The sequence below is a fragment of the Rhinatrema bivittatum genome, chromosome 3 (genome assembly GCF_901001135.1).
Source record: "Rhinatrema bivittatum chromosome 3, aRhiBiv1.1, whole genome shotgun sequence".
Taxonomy (NCBI): Eukaryota; Metazoa; Chordata; class Amphibia; order Gymnophiona; family Rhinatrematidae; genus Rhinatrema; species Rhinatrema bivittatum.
In genome coordinates this window covers 32,780,115-32,807,229 of record NC_042617.1, presented here as the reverse complement: position 1 = coordinate 32,807,229, position 27,115 = coordinate 32,780,115, and the positions used below count along the sequence as shown (strand labels likewise).

The 27,115-nt window shown below is 44.9% G+C and overlaps 1 protein-coding gene across 11 annotated transcripts in view; it reads right to left on the bottom strand.

Annotated features, from left to right (window-relative positions):
• Positions 1-24,286: 24,286 nt before the first annotated feature.
• TMEM63A (transmembrane protein 63A) overlaps positions 24,287-27,115 on the bottom strand; it is a 171,874-nt gene continuing 169,045 nt past the window's right edge. For all 11 annotated transcript variants that reach the window (XM_029593072.1, XM_029593069.1, XM_029593065.1 and 8 more), the window contains one exon: positions 24,287-26,534. In XM_029593072.1, coding sequence (XP_029448932.1) covers positions 26,400-26,534 — 135 coding nt within the window. In that variant the 3' untranslated portion in view covers positions 24,287-26,399. The remainder of the gene's footprint in view (positions 26,535-27,115) is intronic.

The following is a 27,115-nucleotide window of genomic DNA, read 5'->3' as shown; positions in this document are numbered from 1 at the left end:
CTTACTTTTAACGAGAAAAGGAGCCTCGTGTTTGAAGCTTATTTGGCTAAGCTCTCAGTGCTGCCTCGTGATTTTTGTCCCTGCATGCTCGACACTCCATGGGTTTTGGAGAGCGTGGTCTCTGATCTACCCAGCAAAGCTGCGTGTAATCCTTAATGGAGAGGTGGAGTGGTTCTCCACAGCTACGGAGGCTCAGGCATTCGTTTGAACCTTGGAGTGGTCGGGAGGAGAGTTTTCGAAGTCCTGATCTCGCGTTCTGGTTGAGCAGGCCCCTCCTTGTGGGTTTGAACTTTTCCAGCATTCACTGCATTAGGTCTTGTGTAAGCCCCGGCGTTCAATGTTATAGCATTTTACCTGACAGTGATCCGCAGTCCATGACACAAAGGACAATTACATTGATGCACCATGCAGTGTGGCTGGGGTGCAGAAGGGTGTTTTATTTTTTTTCTTTTCTTTTTGATTTTTCAAGTCAACTGCATGGAGACACTACTTCTATGGCAGTTTGGAAATGTTTCAAGGCCTACCATCTATCATTTGGTCACCACTGGTTTTAACTTTTATAGCATCTTTGATGGATTGTTATAAATGCAATTTGTGGGGGTTTGAGGAAGGGTTGAATGTATGCCAATTGGGGTTTTCTGGGAGGCTGGGTAGAAGATGGATAGCTTATTCATAGCACAGAGGGTATTAATTAATGGGGGTATGGACTAGGGGGTATATGTAAGGGGGATGAGTGGGTAGTACGAAGGGAAGGGGGGGATTGCTGGGTAGTTCAGGTGATTGGTGGGGATCCAGAGTGGAAGGGGAAGGAGGGAATGTACATCTATAGAGAGAGGGATTTTTTAATGTTTGGTTTTAGTATTTTTTGTTCAGGAAGCAAACAAATTTCTATAGGCATAGTGGAGGACCCTAGGCTTGAGGGGTTTCCTCTTTCATTTTGATTTTTTCTAAGTTGCAGAACATTTGTAAAGTGTATGTTTCTGACTCAAACTTGTTTAAGAGTTGTCTCTTGGAATGTCACAGGCATTGGCTCCTCGGTCAAGAAGCATAAGGTACTGAGAGCTCTTGCATGGCAGAAAGTGGAAATTGTGTTGCTCCAGGAAACGCACCCCTCAGAGCTGGAACATGAGAATTTGGGGAGATGGTGGGTAGGGGAGGTACTTTGGGTATCCTCAGGGACAAAGAGAACCAGAGCGGTTATTTATTGCAAACCTACCTTTCATAGCCAAGCTAATGGAAAAGCTAGTTAACACACGACTCACTGACTACCTGGACTCTCACAATATTCTCGACACTTCCCAATTCGGATTCAGGAAACGCCTGAACACAGAATCTCTTCTTCTTTCATTAACAGACAACATCCTGATGGGCCTTGACAAAGGCCAATCATACCTTCTAGCCCTCCTCGACATTTCAGCCGCGTTCGACACTGTAAATCATTCAATCCTCATCAACCGTCTAAAGGAAATAGGCATTTCTGGCTCTGCACTCCTCTGGTTCAAATCCTTTCTTTACAACAGGTACTACAAAGTCAAAATAAATGACAAAGAATCCCACCCAGTCCCTTCTAAACAAGGAGTACCACAGGGTTCATCTCTCTCCCCTACCCTGTTTAATATTTATCTACTTCCGTTATGCCAATTACTCAACAGCCGAGATGGGGATTAGTATCTGACGTGCAGATACTAATCCCCATCTCGGACCCCATCTCCACTACACTAAACTTTTGGAACAATTGCCTGCACTCCATCAACCGCCTTCTATCGAGTCTCAACCTGGTTCTCAATACATCCAAAACAGAACTCCTTGTCATCTCCCATAGCGATAAGAATCCCGTCGCCAACAACGCAACCATACCACTAGCAACCCAGGTGAGAGACCTTGGAGCAACCCTAGACTCAAGATTGAACTTCAAAAAGTTCATTAATACAACAACTAAAGAATGCTTCTTCAAGCTACAGGTCCTAAAACAACTAAGACCACTACTACACTTCCATGATTTCCGTTCAGTTCTTCAAGCCATTCTATTTTCAAAAATTGACTACTGTAATGCACTACTACTTGGTCTCCCTGCCTCCTCCACTAAACCTCTACAGATGCTACAAAATGCAGCGGCTAGGATCCTTACAAACTCACGTCGTAAGGATCACATCACTCCAGTCCTAAAAATCCTACACTGGCTTCCTATCCACTATAGAATACTCTTCAAGACTCTTACTATTATTCACAAATCGGTCTACCAACAATCCTCACTCCAACTCTCCATCCCTCTGGAACTTCATGCCTCCACAAGGCCGATCAGATCAACATACAAAGGCTCTCTCTCCAGGCTCCCCCAAGCAAATCCTTGGTCCACAACTCCATTCATAAACGGGCACTTTCGACAGCGGGTCCCCTCCATTGGAATTCTCTTCCCCCTGATATACGCCAGGAACAATGCCATCTATCCTTCAGAAAGAAACTGAAAACCTGGCTGTTCGCCCAAGCATACAGTTGAAGAAGCCTCTTTCAACCTATATTAACTCTCTCACATACCCAGCCTTTCCCTATTCCCCCCCCCCCCCCCCCATTACCTCCCCTGCTCTTCCTTCCTCTGGAAATGTTATGCTAACATCTGCCTAAGATAAATCTCCAGCCGAATTCAACAACCTTATGTTAATCACCATATGTCTCGTTACCATTTTTGGTACTCTCCAGTTGTATTAGTTTGAAATCTTTCCTTTCTTCCAAAGCCCATGTTTATGCTCCCTGTTCAATGTAACTTTTACCTTCTATATATTGTTAATTGGTTTCCCCTAGTTCCATTGTAAACTGGTACGATAAGACCTCGTCTTGAGCATCGGTATATTAAAATAATTTAAATAAATAAATAAAAAATGTCATAAGCGGATCTGGAGGGCCATTTTGTAATGGTTAAAAGGTAAATTAATGGGAGAGCCATTCGTACTATGCAGTTTATATGCCCTCAATACATATGATCATGTTTTTTTTTCCAAAATCTTCTTGACAAATCAAGGGCCAGACTTTATAACATACGTGTGGGCATAAATTTGTTCGCGCAACTCGACGCAAACAAATCTACGCGCATGTTATAAAATTCAGGGTCGGCACGCAGAAGGGGGTGCCCAATTGTGCAACTTGCGCGCGCCGAGCCGAGCAGCCTGCCTCCGTTCCCTCCGCACCTTCCCCTCCCTTCCCCTATCTAACCCGCCCCCCAGCCCTAACTAAAACCCCTCCTGACCTTTGTTGGAGAAGTTACGCCTGCCTCTGGGCAGGCGTAACTAGCACGCACCAGCTCTATTTTCCTTGGTCCCACCCCCGGAACGCCCCCAAGCCGGCGCCCCGCCCACGGCCCGGCCCCAGAACGCCCATTTTTTCAAGCCCCGGAACTTACTCATGTCCCAGGGCTTGTGCGCACCACTGAGCCCATGCAAGATAGGCTCAGCGCGCGCAAGGGGAGGCAGGGGTAGGTTTTCTGGGGTCCGCGCGTATCTTACGCGTGCAACCCTTTGAAAATCTACCCCATGTGTTTGACAATTGCCCATTAATATGTATGGGAGATCTTGATATTGTTTTTACCCCTATCAAGATAGGTCCAGGGGCTCACTGAGTGAGTGCATGTCTAAGACCAAAGGCATCCCTCTTGTTTGCACTCGACTTAATTTGTTGGATGTGTGGAGAGTTCTTCGTCCCTGGGAACGGGGTTACACCCATGTCTCCCGTGCCCATGCCACACAATCCAGGAATGATTATTTGTTAATCTCTCAGTCATGCTTTTCTAAAGTTGTCGCAGCAGTAATAGGCGGGTTAGAGATTTCAGATCATGCCATGATATGGGTGGATCTGCGATGGAAAGAAAAATGGGATGGTGTCTGAACATGAACGTCCCCTGCCCATCTGTACGAGAATGCTCTTTTTAAAGAATTGTTAGTGAACAAGTGGAATGAGTTTCAAGATTTTAATTCTGAGCGTAGGTCAAATCCAAGCCTGTTCTGGGAAACTGCAAAGGCAGTTATGCGGGATGAGGTAATTTCTTTTGTGAGTCAACGTAAAAAGAATCTGGATAAAAATATTCTTGGATGGGAAAAAGAGGTTAATAAATGTAAAACTCTTCTGGCTACTACACTATGGAAGACGCAAAGGCCTCTTACTTGGCTGTGCAAACTGCATTAAATTCCTTAATACACCAAAGAACGAAATAAATCTGTTCTACTATGAATTTAAGTTACACCAATATGGCAATAAAACTGGCAAAATGTTGGCAGCTTTAAGAGAAGAGCGGGCCAAACATTTATAACTGTGGTTAAGGAGCCTTCTGGCAACATTGTCAATTAAAAAAAAAAAAATACAAAAGGTATTTTTAAAGGTTTATTTTGTGGGTTTTTTTAAAGAGATCTTTCAACAAAAGAGGTGATCAGTCCAGCATCCAGGCGCCAATATTTGGATAACGTTTGTTTTCCCCAGCTTATGGAAGTACAGTCGAGTAAACTTAATGCACCTCTCGGGGGTGCAAGAAATTCAATTTGGTATCCAACAAGCCGGCCTATAATAAGGGGCCGCAGCCAGATGGGTTTGGGAGGGAGCGAGTTCTATAAAACTAGTAAGTGGTCAAGTAGCAGCTCCATTAGCAGCTATGTATGAGCAGGCTGTGACGGAGGAAGCCTTTCCTTACCGCTCAAACAGGGCACTCATCACTCTGATACAGAAGCCTGGCAAGTACCTGTATAAACTGAGTCCTACAGACCCATCTCACTTCTCAGTTTTGATCTTTACCTTTATTAAAATGTGCTAATTGCTTAAAACCTAACAGGTTGATTTTAAAAGCGTTGCTCGCGCAAAAACGGCCCCACACATGCGTATGTGGGCCGCGCGCGAGCCAGGTGAATTTTAAGAAGCTGTGAAGTGCCCGTGTGTACATACCAGTGAGTGAGTGAGTCAAGGTCAAGGGGGGTGGAAAAGGGACAGAGAATGGACGTTCCTGGGCAGGGCCAAGAGTTATGCACGTAACTCCGAATTTTGGAAAAGCTGACCATGGCGTGTGTCAGCATGTTATCCGTGTAGTCCTGATGAGGAGCAAGTCTGGAGATCTTGAGTTTTAGGGGTGTTAGCACAGCATGAGGGTTCAAGGGTCAAGTGGGTGGCTTACAGGATGAAGATCCAGAGGGGTCTTCATGACGGCTGAACTACCATATATGAGAGAGAGAATATGACACCATTTATTTATCTATCACAGTAAGAGGGGCACTTTCAGCTTAGGGTGGGTTAGAATCATAAGAACCGTATCCAAACTTTTTTTTAAACCCAGTTGCACTAACTGCCATAACCACATCCTCTGGCAATGAATTCCAGAGCTTTATTGTGCATTGAGTGAAAACAATTTCTCCAATTTGTTTTAAATGTGCTACTTGCTAACTTCATGGAATACCCCCTAGTTCTTCTATTGTCTGAGAGAGTAAATAACCAATTTACATTTACCTGTCCAAGTCCTTCATTCCCTCTCCCATGGCCAGGATGCAAGAGTCTGTAGTGCACCAATGTAACACCGCACCCTCCCAAACCCACCCTGAGTTGAAAGTGCCCCCTCTTACAGTGGTAGTTATATATAGTGTCATATTGTGTCTCTCTCCCCTCCCCCCTCCCCAAAGGATATGAAAAAAATGATTTTTTTCCTTGTGTGTATAAAAGTCGCTAAAATCCTGGTGGCGATACATGTGGGACATTTACTCGAGCCATCTCTTAAGTAGTTTATAGAACTCTCTTCCACACCCATCTGGCTGCGGCGCTTTTATAGGTTAGCTTGTTGAATACCTCAAGCCACATTCCTATGCGCAGCAGCGGTATTTTGAATGATATGCGCATATATGCACTCATGATATAAAATTGCAGCATATCTCCACTCATGTGCCGATATGTGTTTTTATGGGCGTATGCACATTCTTTTTAAAATTAGCCAGTAAGTGATTTGCATTTGGCAACATACACAATTCAAAATACAAACAACAAACACAATCATAAAACATTAAATAAAATAGCATGTAAGATATTATTACTTAAAATATAATTTGGTAAAACTAAAATGGCCAGTTAAAGAGTAAAAATAACAAGTCTTATTGTCTTTCTAATTATCAGAGAGTCCACATTCAACATTCCAACAGTCATTAGGGAAGCCAAATTTTTGCATATATTTATTACTGAATGCCTATAGCGCACAAAACCAATCTGTTTATCCAAAATCAATTCAGGAAGTAATGAAGCCAATCCATAAACCTAGCTAGCAGCTTCAATACAATATATTTTTGCTTACCTGCCTCTTCAATGAAGCCATTGCAGTTGTTGTTAAATTCTGCAGCTCATTCAATAACAGGAGCATGTCGTAATGATCACCTTACACTTATACTTATGGATCTTCCCTGGTTATCTGTGCTACCATGCATTGAATATAAAATCGCTACTGTGGTTTTTAAACTGATTATGCTGACTCTTGACCATGGGCCAATGCTCTTTTGAGAATTTACCAACTGACACGTTCACTGAGATCTTCCCATCACGGGTCTATTAGATGTGCTTTGTGTCAAACGTGCTCATTTTTTAGTAACAGAAGAATGTGCCTTTTTGGTGGTTGCTCCATCATTGTGGAACTCTCGCTGAGGAGATTCGTTTATGTGAAAGCATTAACAGGACGATGTAGTATGGTGTGCAGGCCGCAGCGCATGGCTCAACATGCGGTTGGATATGCATTTTAGTCACACGGCCATAACCCCCCCATGCAAAACGGGGGTTAGAACATCCAAAGCGCGCGCCCAACCGCCCACGTACATAATAGCACTCATCACATGTAAATTCATGTTGATGAGCGCTATTAGGTTTTCCCCTCAATGCAGAAAAAAAAAAAATGTGTGCCCAATCCGCACATTTGTACGCTCAGAAATTAACCCCAGCACACTTTAATATTTCTTTATTCACTCCTTCACTTATTGCCGATTGGTCCCTTCACTGTCACATGTCAGTGAAAGGACCAATCACCTTTCAGAAGGCTGTCCTGAAAGGGGATTGGTCCTTTCCACTGACAAATGTCAGTGAAAAGGACCAATCAGAGGCCAGACCTTGGGGGGAGGGCGCTTAGGGCAGGTCAGTCATGGGCTCCCAGCCATGTCTCCCAGGCACCCGAGGCGCTAGGGACGCACATTTTTCCCCATCCTTTTTAGCGCGGCAGCTCAATTGAATATAACATCGGGTCCCCAGGAGAGGTGGTTGGGCGCATGATAAGAAAGCGGGCGCTCAGCGTTGAGTGCCTGTTTTCTACGCGCCAATACTGCATCAGCCTGTAAGTCCTTTAAATTGCTGCTAAACTCTTTTATACAAGCAGGCTTATTTATCAGTTTGGATGAAAAGAAGGCGTTCAATCACGTGGACTGGACAGACCGGTTTGTTGTTTTAGAAAAAGTGGGGATAGTGGGAACTTTTTTTGCAAGTGGCTCAGTTATTGTACTCAGCTGCTAGAGCTGCCCTTTTGATTAATGGGGCTCAAACTGACGATTTTGAACGTCAGAGACGAGGAATCCATCAGGGATGTCCACTCATCATCCCCTGTTATTTCTTCTTTCGTTGGAACTTTTGTTGAGGCGGATTCATTTTATGGCAGGTATACAGGGGGTTAAGATGGGACATGTAGAGTTTGTGTGCTACTTTTGCTGAGGACATATTCATATTACTGGTCCTGATGGCTCATTAAAAAGACACTGGTGCAGGAGTTTTCTGCATTTGGGGGCCTTTTCAGGGTTGAAGCTGAACTAGATAAATCTGAGGCTATGGGTATCAGTGCACGGGTGAAGACCTTGTGAGGCCAGAATTTTCTTTTAAGATGGTCAGGGGACTCATTCCGGTATTTGGGGATATCTCTCCCTACAGATGTTACTAAATTGTACCAGCTTAATATTACACCTCTGATAGAGAAGATGAAGACTAAGGTGAACCATTGATTCACCCTCTCTCTTTTATTGGTAGGTAAATATTTAAAATTATTATTTTTCCAAAATGACTATACATGCTACAATTGTTACCAGTATGTATTCTCAAGAGACCTTTGGGTGATGTATCAAGCATTATCCACATTCCTGTGGAAGGGGCATAAACCATGAATAAATATCACCCAGCTAATGGCAACTTGCGAGGGGGGGGGGGGTTGCTATTGGGCTTCCAGATTTGGAACAGTACAATTGGGCGTGCCAGCTGCGGCAGCTTAGGAACTGGATTTGGGATTCAGCATAGGATACTCCTTTAGTGGTTGAAAAGACTCCGATACAGCTTCATGCACTCCAGCATGTGGGAGATGCAGAGATACAGCCTTCTGTCAAAGTAAGGGATCTTTTCTGAACCGTGAGGAAAACTTGGCAAACGTTGGGTGATTAGTTAGGCCATTCTTCAATAAGTTATTTGCCAATGAATGGAAATCTGTATTTCTTACCAAGGACCCAATATGGGATTTTTGCTTCTTGGACAGCTAAGGGCGTTAAGCCACTTCAAACAGGTATTAAGTGCATATGGGAACATCTTTCCTTTCAGGACTTACAACAGTGATTTGAATTGACAGTGATGGATAACTTTACTTATATACAGTTGCATCATTATATTCACAGATTAGGAGATACATAACTTAGCGCATTTTGATAAATGACCCCCTAAGGCGTTTTCACATGCATTAAGGGATTATCGCATGTGAAAAGCACAGTTAACGCATGTGAAAAGGTCTTTAACGAATGTGATAGCACCGTATCGTATGGTGCGATGCAAATTTGAAAAAGAGGAGGAGTTAGGGGCGGACTGGGTTTGCCAGTCTGTGAAATGCTATTGCACAGACTTAATGCTGATTTTAACTACACCTTTTTCAGTAGCATTAAGCTGTGCTATAGCTTGCGTTACAGGGCGGTAAGTTTTTATTGCATTTTGTGATCTCTCCTGAAAGGCTGTTTTAGTAGATTTGAAGCTCCTGGAGCACCAGCCTAGACATCTGAGAGAGCGAGAGTGAGAGAGAGACCAGCTATAATGTCCTCTCCCTAGATAGGTATTTGTATCCCTATGGGTGGCCCACCTAGTAACTCGAGGTGAGGTTTAGGTATTAGTGTAGGGCGTTAGGGGGCCACTTTGACATTCAACGTGAGATGTACGAACAGAACAGTGGTCTCTTGTGAAGATTTGATGACCTTCGGAGTGAGGAAACTCACCCAAAGATGAGATTTGGGCAATGTTCTCGCTACCTAGCTTGATGTTACCCAGGTAGAGAGGCCATCAAGCTAGGTTGAGAGAACCTTGCACAAATCTCATCTTGGAGTGAGTTTTCTCACTCCATAGGTCATCAAATCTTCTTAAGAGGCCACTGTTCTGTTCGTACTTCTCATGTTGAATGTCAAAGTGGCCCCTAACCCCCTACACTAATACCTAAACCTCACCTCGAGTTACTAGGTGGGCCACCCATAGGGATACAAATACCTATCTAGGGATAGGACATTATGGCTAGTCTCTTAGGGGCAGATTTTAAATACTTGCGCGATCGCGTACTTTTGTTCGCGCACCAGGCGCGAACAAAAGTATGCTGGATTTTATAAGATACGCGCGTAGCCGCGCGTATCTTATAAAATCCGGGGTTGGCGCGCGCAAGGGGGTGCACATTTGTGCAACCTGCACGCGCCAAGCCCAGCGCATGCTGCCTGTTCCCTCCGAGGCCGCTCCGATTTCGGAGCGGCCTCGGAGGGAACTTTCCTTCGCCCTCCCCCACCTTCCCCTCCCTTCCCCTACCTAACCCACCCCCCCCGGCCCTATTTAAACACCCCCCTACCTTTGTTGGCAAAGTTACGCCTGCTGAAAGCAGGCGTAACTTTGTGCGTGTCGCCGGCAGCCCGCTCCGTCCTCTGGTCCCGGGGGCTGGTCCGGAGGCCTCGACCACGCCCCTGGGCTGGCGCCATGCCTCCGGGCCTGCCCCCGGGCCCGCCCCCGAAACGCCGCAGCATTTCGGGAACGCCCCCGGACACACCCCCTCCCGCCCCTTTTCGAAAGATCCGGGACTTACGCGCGCCGGCGGCCTATGCAAAATAGGTGCGCTAGCGCGCGCGAGCCTTTTAAAATCCACCCCTTAGTCTCTCTCTCTCTCACCCCCCCCCACCCCAGACCATTAACAATGGTCCCCCAGTGGTTGAATGCAGGAAATATAACAGGTATGGCACTTATCGCAAAGTCTGAAAATGTTATTGCAATTTGTGCTAACTTAGCTCTTCGCATAGGTAATTAGCGCAAATTGCAATAAACTGTATATTAGCATAAAATACTCCCCTTTTACTATCGCATGCGATACTTATCGCATTTTGATAAATACAGGCCTTAAAGAGGCCTTCTGTGATCAATTGGAAGAATTTTTTCAGATTGAAGATTATATGAGGGTACAGATCTCTCAGCTTTATAGGTCCTTAATTAAGATTCATTTGGCTGATGCCATAGGTCCTCTTCTTGTAAAGTGGAATCATGCTCTCTCAATTACTTTCGCAGAAATCAAATTGAGATCTGGGTTTAAACATATTAAAATGGTAGTGGCTTTGGTAAGACATAGAAATGCAATTTAAATTCCTAAAGGGGCTTACATATCTCCTGCTAGAGCTTATAGGTCTGGATTTTTCAGAAGTGTAAGACAGCTAGGGGAATACTTGGTCTCATTTGTAGACTTATAATTCAATCAGTAATTTTTGGGATGGGATTAGAGATTTTTTAGAATGGATTCTTGGACAAAATATTTCCTTCCATCCTGAGTGGTTCCTTTTGATGATCCCACCTACTTTCAAATACAGGGTAAGGGCAATAGATTCTTAACACAAAGGCTTGCCTGGTAGGGAACAACCTCACTAAGATCACCTCTGATAAAATTTGTCCTTTAGAATCCAAAGAAATATACCCATCACATAACACAAGAAAACCCTGGTACACACAGGAACTCAGGATTCTGAAACACAATCTGAGAAACAAAGAAAGTAAATGGTGCAAAGAAACATCCGCCACACAACTTATGAATTACAAATCTGCTTTCCCCGCTTACTGTGCAACCATAAATAAAACCAAACAAGATTTCTCTGCTCAAAGAATTCATAATCTACAATTCAATGCCCGCGCCCTCTGAGTATGTATCAACCTTAACTAAAACCTTACCTACCCCCATTCCAGATGAGGACCCCCAAATCTAAATGTGATGATCTAGCCCAATTCTTCCACAATAAAATCACCAAACTTACAACACACTTCCTCACTTCACCAATGCCCTCAAACACTCCCATTCAACCCTAACATCAAATTAAACACCTTTGAAACCATTGCCTCCACAGAAATTTAATCCATTCTGAAGAAAATGAGACTATCCTCTCATTCATTAGACATGATCCCCTCTAAATACCTACGATCCATTACAAACACCATATCCAAACTCATCGTAAATATTATCAACCATTCTCTTACCCTTGGCACTGTTCCACACTCACTGAAACAAGACATTAAACCAATACTAAAAAAACCCCCAAACTCAACCCTGCTGATCTCTAATTATCGCCCTATATCCAACCTACCTTTCCTGGCAAAAATCCTTGAAAAAACAGTCAACTTGCAACTCACTGACCACTTAGAAAAAAATCACATACTATTCCCCTCTCAATACGGATTCCGAAAATATCACAGCACTGAGACCCTCCTCATCTCACTAACAGATTACATCCTCAAAGGCCTAGACAAAGGCCACTCATAACATCCTGGCATTACTTGATATTACCTCAGCCTTTGATACTATCAGCCACAGCATACTAATTGAAAGACTCAAAGATATTGGCATCACCAGAACCCCCCTATTGTAGTTCAAATCCTACCTACAAAACAGACAGTACAAAGTGAAAATAGGCAATAATGAATCCAAGGCCATTGATCTACCGAGAGGAGGGCCACAAGGGTCTTCCCTAGCCTCAACCCTTTTTAATGTCTACCTACTTCCTCTCTGCCAACTACTATCCAAGCTGGGTCTTCCACACTTCATATATGCGGACGATGTTCACATTCTCATCCCTGTCACAGACACCATACCCAAAGCCATCAGTACATGGGAAAATGCCCTCACTGCAATCAACAAACTTCTCACTAACCTCAACCTTGCCTTTAATGCAACCAAAACTGAACTCATGTTAATTTCATCTCAACACATCACCAACAACCTCACATTGGACGACCAAATTAACCTCAAAAAATTTATCAACACCACAATTAAAGAATGTTACTTCAAACTCCACACACTACAAACATTAAAACCCCTGCTTCCCCTCAACGACTTCCGGACAGTACTCCAGTCCATTTTTTTTTAAATTGACTACTGCAACACTCTACTCTTAGGCCTTCCTAAAAACACGACATACCCCCTACAGATATTACAAAATGTCACTGCATGGATCCTCACCAGCACCTGTAAAAACGAACACATCACCCCTATTCTTAAGGATCTACATTGGCTACCAATAACATACCGAATACAATAAAAGGCCCTAACCATAATACACAAATCCCTTCATAATCAAAATATGCAATGGTTCAACGATTCACTGAAATTTCGCACCTTCACAAGACCCACCAGAACACAATACCAAGCAACACTATGCATGCCAACTCCCAAAGCTACACACTACAATACCACGAAACAACGCGCATTCTCTCTTGCAGGGCCTACACTATGAAACTCCATGCCAACAGTCGTGAGACAAGAACTCTGCCCTAAAAAATTCAAACAAAAACTCAAAACATGGCTATTTAAGCAAGCCTTCGGCTAAACCCTCCACTCACCCTCTATTCCCTACCCCCCGCCCCCGCCTCTCCCACTCCTCTAATGTTGTTTCCTTATAAACATCATTGTTATCCTCACCTAATTTTGTAAATACTATTTTCATAATATCTAGGACTTTACTTACTCTTAAAACATTAACATATTTATCCAATCTTAATGTTACAAATATTATGCTATTATTCTCGATTCCCTTTATAGCCATATTATGCTAATTTAATTTCCATGTTATGTAACCCGACTGTTACAAATATTAAATTTTATTCTTGGTTCCCTGTAAAGCCATGTTTCACTAATTTGATGTTCCATGTAAACCGATATGATGTTTCCAACGAATGTCGGTCTATAAAAATGTTAAATAAATAAAATATTCTCATGATGTGGAAAGTGGATGAAGCTCCCTTGCACTGGGCCTGGCAGAATGCCTTTCACGGTTTAATGATGATGGAGAAGACGGCGACAGACGAGCCTTTTTGGAAATATGGAATGCATATCTTCAAATTTTACCTATCAATATTCGTAGTTCAGTGCTAAATGATCTTTAAAAATGTACGAATATGAAGACTATAAACCTACTGTCATGTTGACCGAGATTATGAATGCTGGCTCAGAATGTGATTTTTTAACAAGATTATGAACGATGATTTTGTGATCTTACTCTGGAACGACGGCATATAAAATGCCTAAATAAATAAATGATCTGTCATTATGATTAGTCTGTGTGTTTGGCATGTAATGGGAACCGGCAGAAGTCTTACACAGTAGGTACATATGTTGCATGCTCTGGAAGAATTTTCTATAGATGTGTTATTCTATTGGCATTTCTACGTGTCCCTTTCTTGACCACTATGGTAATGTTCATTACAATAGGATGGGATCTAGGCTTTTGGGAGGAGAAAAGGGGAAAGCGTCTCAGTATTGTTTTGTATCGCGTGTAGCGGGCGAGTCACTGCATGCTGCATATTGTTTTCTCTTTATTGTTGGTCATTTTAATAAACAGGTTTTATTGCAGATTATACAAGTTTCAGGGTTTCCGAAGCCTGGATGTTTGACTTTGCTGTGGGATTGAGGGTGGATACACAAGAGCTTCAAAGATGGGGAAATTGGGTGTCTCAGAGTCACAGGTCTTGTTCTGCCAGAGCCCACTGTAAACCATGTATGCCTGGGTTTTTTTACTCCTCTGTGAGAGTTGGGAGGGATATTCTGGATGCTGCAATGAAGGGGAGGATTTTTGAAGCCTGGATAATTTCTCTTTCAGGTGAATTAGTTCCTTTTTCATGGCAGACAGCTGAAGGCAAATTGGACAGTCCTTAATTGTCCAAATGATAGGCCTTAGGACATAAGCACCACAACTGTTGCACTGAAGAAAGGACATTTTGTTAATAGTGATTAGTAAACAAGTTGTGAGATAGGCTAAGAGAATAATATATGACTTAAGAACCAAAGTCCTTGGGAGAACTATTTATGAAGGAAACACCCTAGGGATGGGAGAGAATAAGCCTCTCGTTTGAGGTGTAGCACTACCTAGATTTTATTTTTTCCTTGGTTTAATTCGCCTTGCTGCATAATTGATTACACGCCACACCCATAAGTCTGCTAGGTACAGCCCTGTATTTCTCTTAAAAAAAAATACATAGGGATTTAAAATAACTAGCAAAGCTACCACCACCTAGACAACAAATGTAAGAATTCAGTAACACACAAGACAAAATAAGCAGCAGCAGAAATTAAGCACTATCTAATGGAATAGATTCTTTTTTGGGAAAGTTAATGAGCCCCACACCAGACAAAAAGCAACAGCAGAATACAGCAATATCTATTGGAAAAACAAGAATCCTGCCACATACAGAACAGAATCAAAACAGAAATAAAGCAATATATATATTGAGGGAAAAATAAAGAAAAAAGTTATATGAAATTAGAGTTTTCAAACTTAGCCAATTAAGAGACAGGAAAGCAGCTCAGCCCTCAGCCAGAACCCTGCTCAAGAAGACTTAAAAATACCAATAGAATAAAAACAGTGATCAAGATAATAAAAAACACATAATAAAACAAATGCATAAGATGTATAACCCATAGGCAAGCCTCCTGACTCCTTAATATTAGCAAGCACAACTGAGTACACACTCTGAGAAAATAATCTGCAGAGAAACCAGTCATCCAGACTTGAAAGTCACAAATCAGAAGGACAGAGTAGACCCCACTCCTCTGTTCTGAAAAATCCTCCGACAGCAGTGTTTTAAATTCCTTTCTAAAAACAAGACAGAACTTGAGTGAATTCAAACAGGAGCTTATTCTATAAAACTGGCGCTACACTGGTATGGGCCCTCCGTCTAGCGGCAGCCGGCCATACCGCCCTTAAAGCTGGCTCTAGAAGTTACGCAGCTTGCGTGGCTCGCAGAGTGCATCCTGGAACGTACCATGCTCAAGCACCTAGAAAGACAGGAGGCGCCATGAATTCCAAGGGCTTGATTTTATGAAGCATTTACACACATAAAAGCTGGGTTTCACGCCAGTAAGTGGGCTTTTGAAAATTGCTATAATAGTGGTTACACAGTTACATGCACAAAGTCTTTTTGTTTTTTAAAGTTACCCCCTTAATTTAAATGTCAAACAAAAATAATACCTTGAATTGGGATTCTGTATTCGACCGGCAGCCGGTGGTTTGGCTAGTAAAGGTGAAATTCTATCGTAAGGTTTCCATCCTGGCACCACACAGACAGGCTGCCAAATTCTGGGCCCATGGAAAGTTATGTGGGCGTCTCTTGGGTGAACCTAGCAGGGTAACAATAGACCAGTCACGTTGCCACCAGTGCGTGGGCTGCCTTCACCAGATCCCCACTCTCTCTCAACTGCCACAGTTGCTGGGGTAGTCCCAGCTGAAACACGCGTGTATGATAAAACGTATTTGAGATGTCACAAATCCACCGTGAGATCAATGTTCCCCGTGTGGTGGTGGTTTTTTTTTTTTTTTTGGGAAATAACAGCGCCAGCAGCTCATTCAAATTATTCCCAGTTTATCAATGCAAAGCATTTCAGTTTTGAGCAGGCGTAGATTTTAGGGTCACAGGTGGTAGAGACATGTCGAGGGATGGCACTACAGTTCTGAAGAAGGGTGAGGGGGACGGTAGATGTGACCGCATGCCGCCGCAAGCTAATCCAGGGATGCCTCTTTCAGCGAGCTACCCTGGCCGCATCTGCCCTGAGAGAGTGGGAAGGGACAGCTGGCTGTGCCTGCTGAGTGACACATCCTGCACTTCAGTGTCTGCGGGCAGGAAGGAGGAGAAAGCCAGCAGGGTCAGGCCTAGTGAAGCAGTCAGTAGACACAGCACTTCTGATGGAGGAATCTAACAGAGAAACAATTTTTGCCTTGAGAGGCTGAGACTCAACGGGAGGGTAAGCCACAGGCCCGGTGCATGTGCCTCCAAGTAAAGGATTATTGGCTGGCTCATGGCTAATGATAGGATGAACAGCTGCCCTCGGGATAAGAAATAACAGCCCCTGCCTCAACTTGCTTTCAACTATGGAAGTTCTGACTTTCTGCAGCTGTTCCCCGACAGGGAAGCCTGTGTCCCGCTCGGTTACTGCAGGCTATAACCAGACTTAGCGTTTTGTAAAATCACACAGGGCTTTTCTTGGCGTAGCCCAGTAGCTTCCAGGATCGCTGAGAAGGGCTCTGTAAGGGTTATTTTTCATGGGCGAGGGAAGGAAGCCACCACTGCAAAGTCCCACTGGTGGACACACGTTGCCACTTTCACGTGCAAATCAAAACACCCACAATCCTCTGTGTTTCCAATGACTCGCTTTACTATTGCTTTAATACGAAAAGTTTTTTGTTTTGCAGCAAGCTTACATACAATAAGGGCAACAAGGGTGGGACTCTGCACCCCCGTCACCACCATGTGCAATAACATAACAGTACATTTTCTACCCTGTTATCCCCCCCTCCTCCCGTAACTAAACCAAGTAATCACGTTGTGAGTGTGAATGAAGAGTATACTATTGATCGACACGAAAAGGACAGTTCACATTGAGCATCCTCCAAAAGTAGAGTCTCAAGTCAATCATTTAAAATTAAGCTCCTAGAACGGTGTGGTAGGGCTTGAAGGTAATCCTCCCAGACGTCCAGAAATCTTCGACGCCTCTGTGGGGTTGTACGGGATCCAAAGTCTTCCATGCGCAGCAGTTGATGCAAATGATTTCTCCAGGTCCAAAAAGACGGGGGTTCAGTACTTCTCCAGTTCAGTAAGATCACTTTTTTCCCCACCAGGCAGGCCTTCAGAATGAATTTACTATTGCTTTAACTTAACAATTATATTGCAGTAATAAGTAGGTGCAAATGAGAGGGCAACCATTCATATTAGATCAAAAAACATATCTTACAGGTTGGAGCAATTAAATCAGTCACAACCTTTACAGCTTTTCTTTCCTGGGAGGTGAGTCAGGTACCGAATAATCATCAAGTCTCCAACCTGCACAACCCTCCTTATACGTTCCCACAAAAGCTATTACATTCAAATCGTGACAGGCCCTATGTCACTATATGTGACCTGGAGAGATTTGGGAGGGTGGGGGGAGCAGGAAGACTTGTCCATTGATCGCCACATTCGTTTTTGCTGTGTATTTTGATTGCCTTAGAAGGCTTTTGTGATACGTTAAGAATGCAGTCTTGACTAAGGAATATGTCCGATGACCCCGACGCTGTCTCCTTGGGATAACCTGGTGGGGTCACAGCTCGTGTAAACAGCCAGGAGGACAGATGGAGGCAGGCTCTGGTTGTTTCCACACACAAATTGTATGTACAATAACAAAGGTATAGCACAAAAGGCTGCTTACCTTTGCAGACCTTAAGTTACTCACAGCCCTCAACATACAATGGCTTCCTGCCTTCTCTCCGGGAACTCCCCAATCCTTTTTTTTTTTTTTTTTTTTTTAGTTTTCCGGTTTTCGGCACATCCCTGTCCCCTCAGGGTTTACAATCTAACTGCCTTATAATCCCTCCAGGGGCTGGCTCTGAAGGAGGCCCAGGCTCGATAACCGTGGCCGGTCCTTTATGATGTTGTGAGGGAGTTTCCCCGTATACTCCCTCACATACCCTGAACAGGGGAAAGGCTGGCTTGTCATCGGGTCTGTCATCTCTGCGAGTACTCTGCCTCCTGCTACCATCGTCTTTGTGCCTCGCAGTCCCTAATACTTCCGGCCGAGTGAGCTCCTTTCCTTGCCGCTTCCCCTTCGGGGCTCTGCTCCCCTAGGCTGCTTGTGGTTATAAACTTGCATCTCTGCAAAGAGAGGTCTGCTGACGAAACAGTTCGTAGGATTCAAACTAGAGGTGAGGTGGCCCCAGAGCGTCCCAAACTGTAGGCCGTCCTCTTCAAGTAGCATGGGGTACGGGGCGACCACCTGAGAAGCTGGGGGTCATCCATACAATATGAGCAGTCGGGTTTCGTTTTTGGTTGCCATGCACACGAGTGAGGGTTACTGTTTTATCATCGATTGACAGTTGGCTCTGGAGAGACCTAGCTGAGAAGAGTCTTTTGACTCCCTGAGTTCAGCAGGACGTGGGTGGGGGGACTCCTCCACGTCCACTGGGATCACAAACGTGCTCAGTCTAGGTTGCGAGCCTTCCACCAGGTTACCACTGGGAGTTTAATCTATGTTCCCACTCTTTATCTTCCCACCAGGGGAAGTATTGGACAGGGGGTGCTTTCTCTCCACAGTGAAAATACTTGTGGGTTTAACTTTGGGGGTCGGGCCTTCCTCAGGCCGGATTCCTGTGAACTCAGCCCCCTGTGTGAGCCAAGCCACTAGGTTAATGTCTAATGACCTAACTCTCCTTGAAAAAACAGTCCTTGGTAATGTGGCCTCATTGAAATCACTCCTGGAGGTCCAAACTTGTTGTTTGCTCCCTCTCTGGATGCTTAGCTGCCCCTGCACGGCTCTTTGAATCCCACACTAATCGTTTTTCTTGCATAACAGAATGCTCTGCTCCTAGCTGAGCCTGATAAAAGGCATTAGCCATCTCCACAGTGGACGCCAAGGTAATCTTAAGAGTTTTTGCATACCCAGCGTCGCATAGCTGCATGTAGGCCTTCTATGAATTGCTTGACGAGGAAGATATTGGCTACTTTGAGGTCTGATTTCCCATCTGGCTGTAGCCCTTTCCACTCAGTGTCCTTGAGTCGGTGCAAAAGATTTTGGGGACTTTCCCCGGGGTGGAGGGTCGCTCGCCGAAACCAGAGCCAATAGGCCTTTGGATTACAGCCTGCTCTCTCCACTATGGTGGCCTTCACGTGTGCATCGCTAGCCTTCCATCTGGATTTGCTGCTTGAAAGGCCTGCCAACAAGTTCTCCAAATAACAAGCTTCTGGCCACTCCACCAGAAAGGCCCAGAGGAAGACCTGGAGCCTATCTTTGGTAACACTAGCGACCAGGGAGGTGGCCTGATTACGGCGGCCTGCACTGCTTGTGCTGAGTTAGCACTGTACTTTGCTGCAGAACTTGCTCTCGCAGTGCCTGTTGCTGGTCAATTTGAGTTTGCAGGGCATTCTGCAGTTGCTGCTGCCCTATAGCAAGGATCTTTAACACTTGCTCCATCTTCTCCACCTTCAAGGGAAGGAAAGGGAAAGATTAAAAAAAACCCAACCCCTGCTGGCCTGTCCGGCCCTTACTTACTGCTTCAACCATGATTGCACAGGCAGGGCTAACCCCCCTTGGCCTGCTGTTACTTGGGCTTGGCAAGTCAAACTGTGAGGCCCTGGGGGGAAAAAAAAATCTATAGGGCTTTTTTTTTTCTGCTGCTGTTGTGGGCTTCTGTGCTTCATGCTTAGACAAGATTATCCCACTTCTGACACCACATGTGCTAACTGGGAGTAGTCACAGCTTGGGGAAACGACAAGGAGGACAGACAAGAGGCAGACTCTGGCTGTTTCCACACACAAACTTTATTTACAATAACAGAAAATTATAGCACAAAAGGCAGACCTTAACTTACAGTCCTCAATGTATAATGGCTTCCTGCCTTCGCTCTGGGCCTCCCGAACCCTTCTGGGCCCTGATTCCTTAAAGTATAGGGAGGGGAGCCTCCCTTCACCCATAATCCCTTGTAGGGTTGGTTCTCAAGGAGGACCACAGCAGATAGCTGTGGCCAGTCCTTTAAGATGTCCTGAGGGTTTCCCATATACTCCCTCACACTTCTCTATTCAAGTTTGGCCAGCTGATGTGCATTTGTGAAAGATTTTGGACCGATAGGACAGTCACCTTGAATAGCCAACAGGAGGCATAGGATATGGCAGAACATGGTATATGCTAACTAAAGGGAAGATTATATTTAAAAAAAATCTTTTGAGGGGGGGGGGAGGGCTCCTCTATAAATCCGTGTTTAAAGTTTGGTGGGAGGAGACCCAGGGTAGCCACCAGAAAGCTGGTGTGCCCGAAGTGCCTCTCCTCAAAGAAAGGGCTCTGAGGGGCTTTCCACCTCAAGGGGACATGCCCAAGGCTGGAGGGGAGGGGGGTGTCTCCCCAAGGGGGAAACAACTAGGGGATTTTGAATTGCTCCCAAAGATAGAAGCAGTGATGTGGGACTCGTCTGTGGAAGGTCCCGGAGCAGTGTTGCAGTAGAGAGGAGCCACAGCTTGGACGCCAGGCATCTCTCGTTTAATGGCTGCAAGGAGAGATGCCTTGACATCCCTGGAGAAAAGTGAGTCACCCTCAGGATGCCAAGAGGTATTTAAGAGATAAGTCATGGGACTTTGAGAACTTTTGAGAGGAATGTGCTGTAAACCATCTCGCTGAACAGGGGAGGGAGGAAGTAATTTGGCTATCTTCACTAACACCTTCTTGATGTACGTATTTGGAAGAACGTTTTGGGGATACTCTTTTTTTCGCCGTTGGCGATCTCGATACAGCTCTGCTGTGAAAACCTGTATACCCCGATTTCATTAGCGCCTTTTAATATTTTTTGTAAACTCTGACTGCTGGGGGGGGGGGGGGGAAACGACCCGAGAATTTATAATAAAATTAAGTTGTGTGCTTTGAAGACCTATTTTTATTTATTTAGACATTTTATATACCGTCATTCCAAACGAAGATCACAACGGTTTACAAAAGTAACAGTCATATAACAGATCACCATAGCGTGGGATTAAGATAGTTCTACATCCATGGTTATTTCTAAAACATGTTAACTAAAGGTCTAGTACAGTAGCTTGTGATATATAAAATCTATTTCAGTAATGTTCATGTGTTAATCAGTGAATTCTCTTAAGATACTTTGTATCTCTCATTACTTGTTATTTATTCTTCTGATATTATCCATGTCTTTAATATTGTGGTTCTCTGCTGATTGATATTTTAAGTTAGATCTTATGCATTTCTGAAGAGCCAGGATTTCAGCTCACGTTTGAAACTCTTTCTTTCTGATATCGAACGTAATGTCTCGGGTAGAGAATTCCACACCTTTGTGCTCTCCCTTTGAAGTGTAGGGTGCTTCACAAGAGTGAACTGGAATACAGTCAGAGAGGCCACAGAGGGGACCAACGGCGGAGAAGCTCTTCTGACATTTTCTCTAGGCAGAACAGAGCCTATACCTCTGCCGTCGGTCCACCACATCATCTGCTTGACTATCGCATTGTTCTTGTGAACCCGGTAGAGATCCTGATGCTCAGCCCCTAAACAGGCCTCAGTCATCTCTCACATTTGATGTTACCCATCTGGTGGTGGAGGAGGAGGAGGTGGTGGTGGTGGGGGGGACGTTACAAAAATGAGATTAACTGAGCACCATACGCAATCTGCTGGCCGTCTGCCTTGATTCCAAACATCTATACACCTCCACTGTTTCTTCAAGCTTTCTGGATTCTGGCAGGAAATATCCCGAAGATCCCATGAAATGTCGCTCTTGCCTTGAAACTCCTGAGCTTGTATTTTACTGATCAAACTCTTTGATTTCTGCTTTTCCAAACTTCTCTCAGCTTAGCTCTCTTGGGAACACTTTTTTTGCTCCTGGTTGAGAATTTGCTCTGCCAGCAGCTTCTTGACCACAGTGCTTCAGGGAACTCCTGGAGAGCTCTCCATACTCCTCTGAAAAGTACAGGGGAACTCTCTTTACTCTCAACTTTCTTTTTCACGCCAGAGAGAGAGAGAATTTCTAGTCCTCTTGGCTTCTCTGTTGACAAGAGAAATAGATTTCTTCTCAGGTAAAAACTACAACAATCCCCCTTTTTCCTCAAGTTTCTTACTTCTTTTACTGGACTAGACCATTCTGGCCACTTTGCAAAGAGATGCAGCACACTAGGCAAGAACATCTCATGCCTGGTCGCATGACACATTTAACTTCTAGCAAGGACAAAAAGTTCCCTTACATTGGAATGAATCATTCTCAGAAGACAGAAGTGGATTGCTCAGCACCATGTGGCAATCCTGGAATCAACTGCTGGCTGAGGACTTCCATGCCCTGGGTTGGCTGGGGCTGCCGCATTCACAGCTCCATGGGGGAAGGTAATCAGAGTCAGCATGCCCTGGGCAACACCTAAAATCCTGAAGATATTTGTTATTTACATTGGCACAGTGTGGAGTAAAAGTTCAAAGGGGTTTCAGACGGAAGTAGCATGTTTTATAAACGTCAAGATCATGTGCATGTTTTCCATTGCATGTGTACATTTTGCAGGCAGATTAAAGAGGTGGGGATCAGTAGTTGCTACTTTGTAGGAGATGAGATGCGTATGCATAACCTGACTTATTCATACATTCTACACCTGCTCATTGACTGGACCAAATGAAACTGAACTTGTCTGATGACTTCAGTTGTTGGTGGGAGGTCTGGGTGAACTGGGGGTGGGGGGATTTCAGGTTGATCTGGTAGAGCAGGGCTTCCCAAACTTTTAGCCAATGTGACCCCACTTTAGCACTTAAATTCACATGACCCCAGAGGACAACCAAACCTAATTAGTGGGGGTGTAGTTCGCCTCCAACAATCCCTCCACTCACCATTCCTGCACTCCAACTGATCCCCTCTCTCAACCTCCATCCCCCTCCAGAGGGCCTCTTAACCTTTGCCCCTCCAGCTGATTCCCTCTTACATCCCTCAGTTCCTCTCCCCTTCCCAGCCTAGCCTCTCGCTCACCCACTCCAGCTTTTTACATCCTCCCCACTGAACCTCTTTCACCTCCAAGCCATTTTTGTAACCCTAATTGATTATATCATCCCTTCTGCTCTCTTTTCCCCACATACTCCCCCAGTTGATACTCTCACCCCTAGCTCCTCTCTTGCTAGCCCCCCTCTCACCTCCCACAGCCAATCCCTCTCCCACAGATCCAACCCTCAAACCCTTCCTGTATCTGATCCCTTCCTTCAACAGCTCCCATCCACACATCCCCTTGACTAGGATCAGCAGCAACATTTTCCTTTGGGCCTCAGGCGATAAGTGGATGACAACTGGTGGGAAGAGAGGGCAGGCTGATGACAGGGGCAACATTTTTCTCTTAGGTAAGTTCAGTGATGGGAGAGGATAAGAGGAGTGACAACCTGCACACAGACCTCTGCACACTCTGCCCACTCTTCCCCAATGGCTGGTCCAATGCCTGATGTTGATCTGCAACGGCAGCAGCATAAGTAATGAAAGTCAGCACAGGATCTGTGAGCCAGTAGAAGTTCACAGGCCCTGCAGTGGCCCCAGTCCCTCCTCACACATGGCTTCCTGTTAACGTGGAAACTCAAGCGAGGGCGGGACCATTGCAGGACCCGAGAGTGCACGCTAGCTCAAAGATCCCATGCTGATTTCCACCTCTTCTGCTGCTGGTGATGTCTGGAGAGGACTGCCCTTTGAAGCATTTTGTGACCCCCATCCGGGGTCCCGACCCACAGTTTGGGAAGCTCTGTGGTAGAGGGTCTAAGTGAACTGGACTTGGACTGGGAAAACCGGCAGAGGTATCGGGGAACGTATTTTCAAAATGGTATACATGCTTTACAAATTAACTTGCCTCTGTGTATGTTACTTTTTTTTATGCACCGAGGATAAACGTGAGGACGTTTATCAAATGAGAAGAGAAAGTATGTGTTTGTCTGCGCAAATAAGCGGTATTATAAAGACAGCTGTAAAGAGAACCTGCTCCTCCCCTGTAAGTATGAAAAACATTCAGCTGATGTATTGAAGTACGACCAGTCGGTAGCACACCCAATACAGAATTTCAGTAACAAAGTTTTTTTTTTTATTGAACTGAATCACAATTTATGCTTGATTATTCCGTAACAAATACAGATTTTCTACAGGCATCTCCATAAACGTATTATCAACTTAACACAGTGCAAAAAGTATAAGATCTGACACCAAAGCTTGACACTAAAACAAAAGAACGCTTCACCACTGGAAAAATGCCAACATAAAATAATGTGTTTGCTTGCTGTGGGGTGATTAAAAAGTCTCTCTCCTACCTCAATGGTTTCCCCTTTTTTTTTTTGGGGGGGGGGGGGAGGGGATAGGGATTAGAAGCTTTAACAGGCTTGCTTGCTTTCTTATCAGTCAGTTTAATTTGGGATAAGCTGTGCTTTGCCTCCTCCCGAGTCTCTTTACAGTCCACCCGCAGTGGTGGGGGCCACATTAGCCTGGACCCTGCAGTGACATTTGTGTATGGGGGTGTGGGGTGTGTGTGTGTGTGGGGGGGGTTTGTACAGAAAACAGCCCCCATCATGCAGCAGGGCAGACTCGGTCCCAGGGCCCTTTTCCCTGTGAAGTATGGAATACACATATCGGCAGCACTGTAGGGCCCAAGGATGTTCATTTAACAAACACAGAGCCCAATAAAATTGCTCACTGCCCCCCCCCCCCCCCACTCCCCTACTTCTCCGAAAAAAAAAATAAAAAAATGAGGGCTCATTTTTTGTGGAACAAATTTCAAAGGCGTTCACTATTTCCTAATTATATTATTTAGACTGCATTCCAGATGCTCAGCATCTATACATCAAACGTACAGGAGCAGTGTCCGAGGGCTTTGGAAGCTTAAGTTGTGAAGTCACTGGCTAGTGCACAGCGCTCTTGTGGAAATACGAATGGCTTGCGCAGAAGGCCGGCTTGCTTGGTTGACACACTGATAAAAAGAGATGTGGCAGCCAGCTGCCAGGGCACATAGGCTGTGGGACGGTGTCTGGAAGCAGCAGTAGCTGCCTGGGGTGATGGCACTTGGGGGGGGGAGTGGAGGGGAAAGACCAGGAGAGCGGTGAAGAGGAGGCGGCAAGCACCATCCCACACACTTGCAGTGGGAGGCAGCCTCGGACTGCTGCAGCTGTGCATACGCAAGTCAAGCTCTAAAAGGAGAAAGGTAAAATATAGTAGAGGAACTCCACACACAAGGCGAATCTAAATATGGCACTGAAACCGTTAAATTCACCCCCATTTACCGACTCTCCCTTGTATTTCAACGGTGCATGTGGTCTGCAATAAAAGCTTAAACGGATATCAGTCTTAAACTGTACTCTGAAGTCCCTGCTTTAAGCTGCTTCCCTGCTACTTCTGGCGTCTCTGGGAATAGCCACGTTAGTAGATGTAAAAACAAACAAACACACAAAAAAACACACACACACACACACACTGTGTGAACCGAATACCTCCGACTACAGCTGCTTCCAAGAACGTGTGGAAACCACTTAAAGACATGGAAAGAGTTATAATTCAGAAGGAAACAATCTGAAGTGGGAACAGGGGGAGTGCAATTATTTGCCACATGAGCACAGCTCATGGAAGTTGCTGGGTTTTCTGCTCCGTGTCAGGAAGTGAAATGAACGGTGCGCATATGTCTGGAGATTTGAGTTGTGACGTGACGAAGAGGAGAGAGGCTTCACCACCACACAAAAAGGGAGGGGACGAAGAAAAACTCAAACATCTCTTATTAAAACAAACAAAAATAAAAAGCAAACCTTGGATTCACTGGATCTGCTACATTCAAAATCAAAAGTGCAAAAATAAATCCTTTTTTTTTTTTCCTGTGAAGGTAAAATATTGAAGAGAGGGGAGAGGAGGAGAAAGTTCTAAGGTTTCACACAAAGGCAGAGGTTGCCCAGAACGGCGAGGAGAGGCCACGCGCAGCGCTGGCTCCGGTTATCCTCAGTTTTGGAGGGGAGTTGTCTATGGCTGGTATTAGCTGGGATTGTTCTGAAAACACTTTCTGGTTGCCTAGGTATAAGGCACAGTGCGTTCCCCAAGTACTGCACACTGCAGGGGGCTGGCTCTGCCCCAACGTGAAGGTCACTGCCCCTGCTTCGTTAGCACAATTGGCCGCATCCAGAAACAAAAATGCATGCCTCCTTGATTTTTTTTCTCTTGTTGTTTTATCTCTTCTGTAGCATTCAACACACTATCACCACATAACACAGTGTCCCAGCTGTTTTGAAAAGGATCGCCGGAGAGCAGCTGCAGATCCCAGTCCCCCACGGCTGCTTCCTCACTCCCCCCCCCCCCACCCCCCCTTTAACTCAGCGGGGGAAAGATTTTTTGCAGCAGGAACAAGAGCTCCACCTGGTGGGCAGTCCTGGGACTGGTGGCGACGGGTTATGTCTCACTGCCTTGCTAGTTCTGGTCGTCTTTCCGGCTGGCTGTGCCTGCTGCCTCGCCCTCCTCCATCGTGCCATAGGTCTGGTGCTGTTTCTCATCCAGTTTAGTGGTCTCTGATTGTGAGGTCTGCAGGGATTTTGGGAGATACATCTACAATCGCAAAAAGGGAACCAAAGGTCAGTCATGACAACCCGCTACCATCCCATCATAGTTTTGTAAGACCATCAATATACAAAAAGTACAGAAAGGCAAAAAGGTTTGACTATTATTATTATCCAAAATGAACATACATAGAGCCTACAATTCAAAAGCCTTCTCACAATGTAAAAAAAAAAAAGAAAAGAGATTACTACTTACCTGATAACAACTTACTTTCCTCTAAGGCAGGCAGGCTAATTCACACAAGTGGGTTATGCACTTCTACCAGCAGATGGAGACAGAGTAAAAGATGACATCGCGGACATATAGCACTGCCATGACATCGGCCCGCCAGTATTCTCTGGAAAAGCCAAACTGTGGACAAGCTGATTATACTTGAACATGACTATTAACAGTCAACCACTCATGATTCCAACCAATTGGGAACACTGGTTACGTCACTTACCAGTTATTAAACGAACTAACAGAAATAACACTCTTCGTCGCCTGACCTAAGGGACGAACTGAAAGCAAGTAGGCAGTCGTGGATTGGCCTCCATTCCTTAGGGGAAAGGAAATTATCAGGTAAAGTA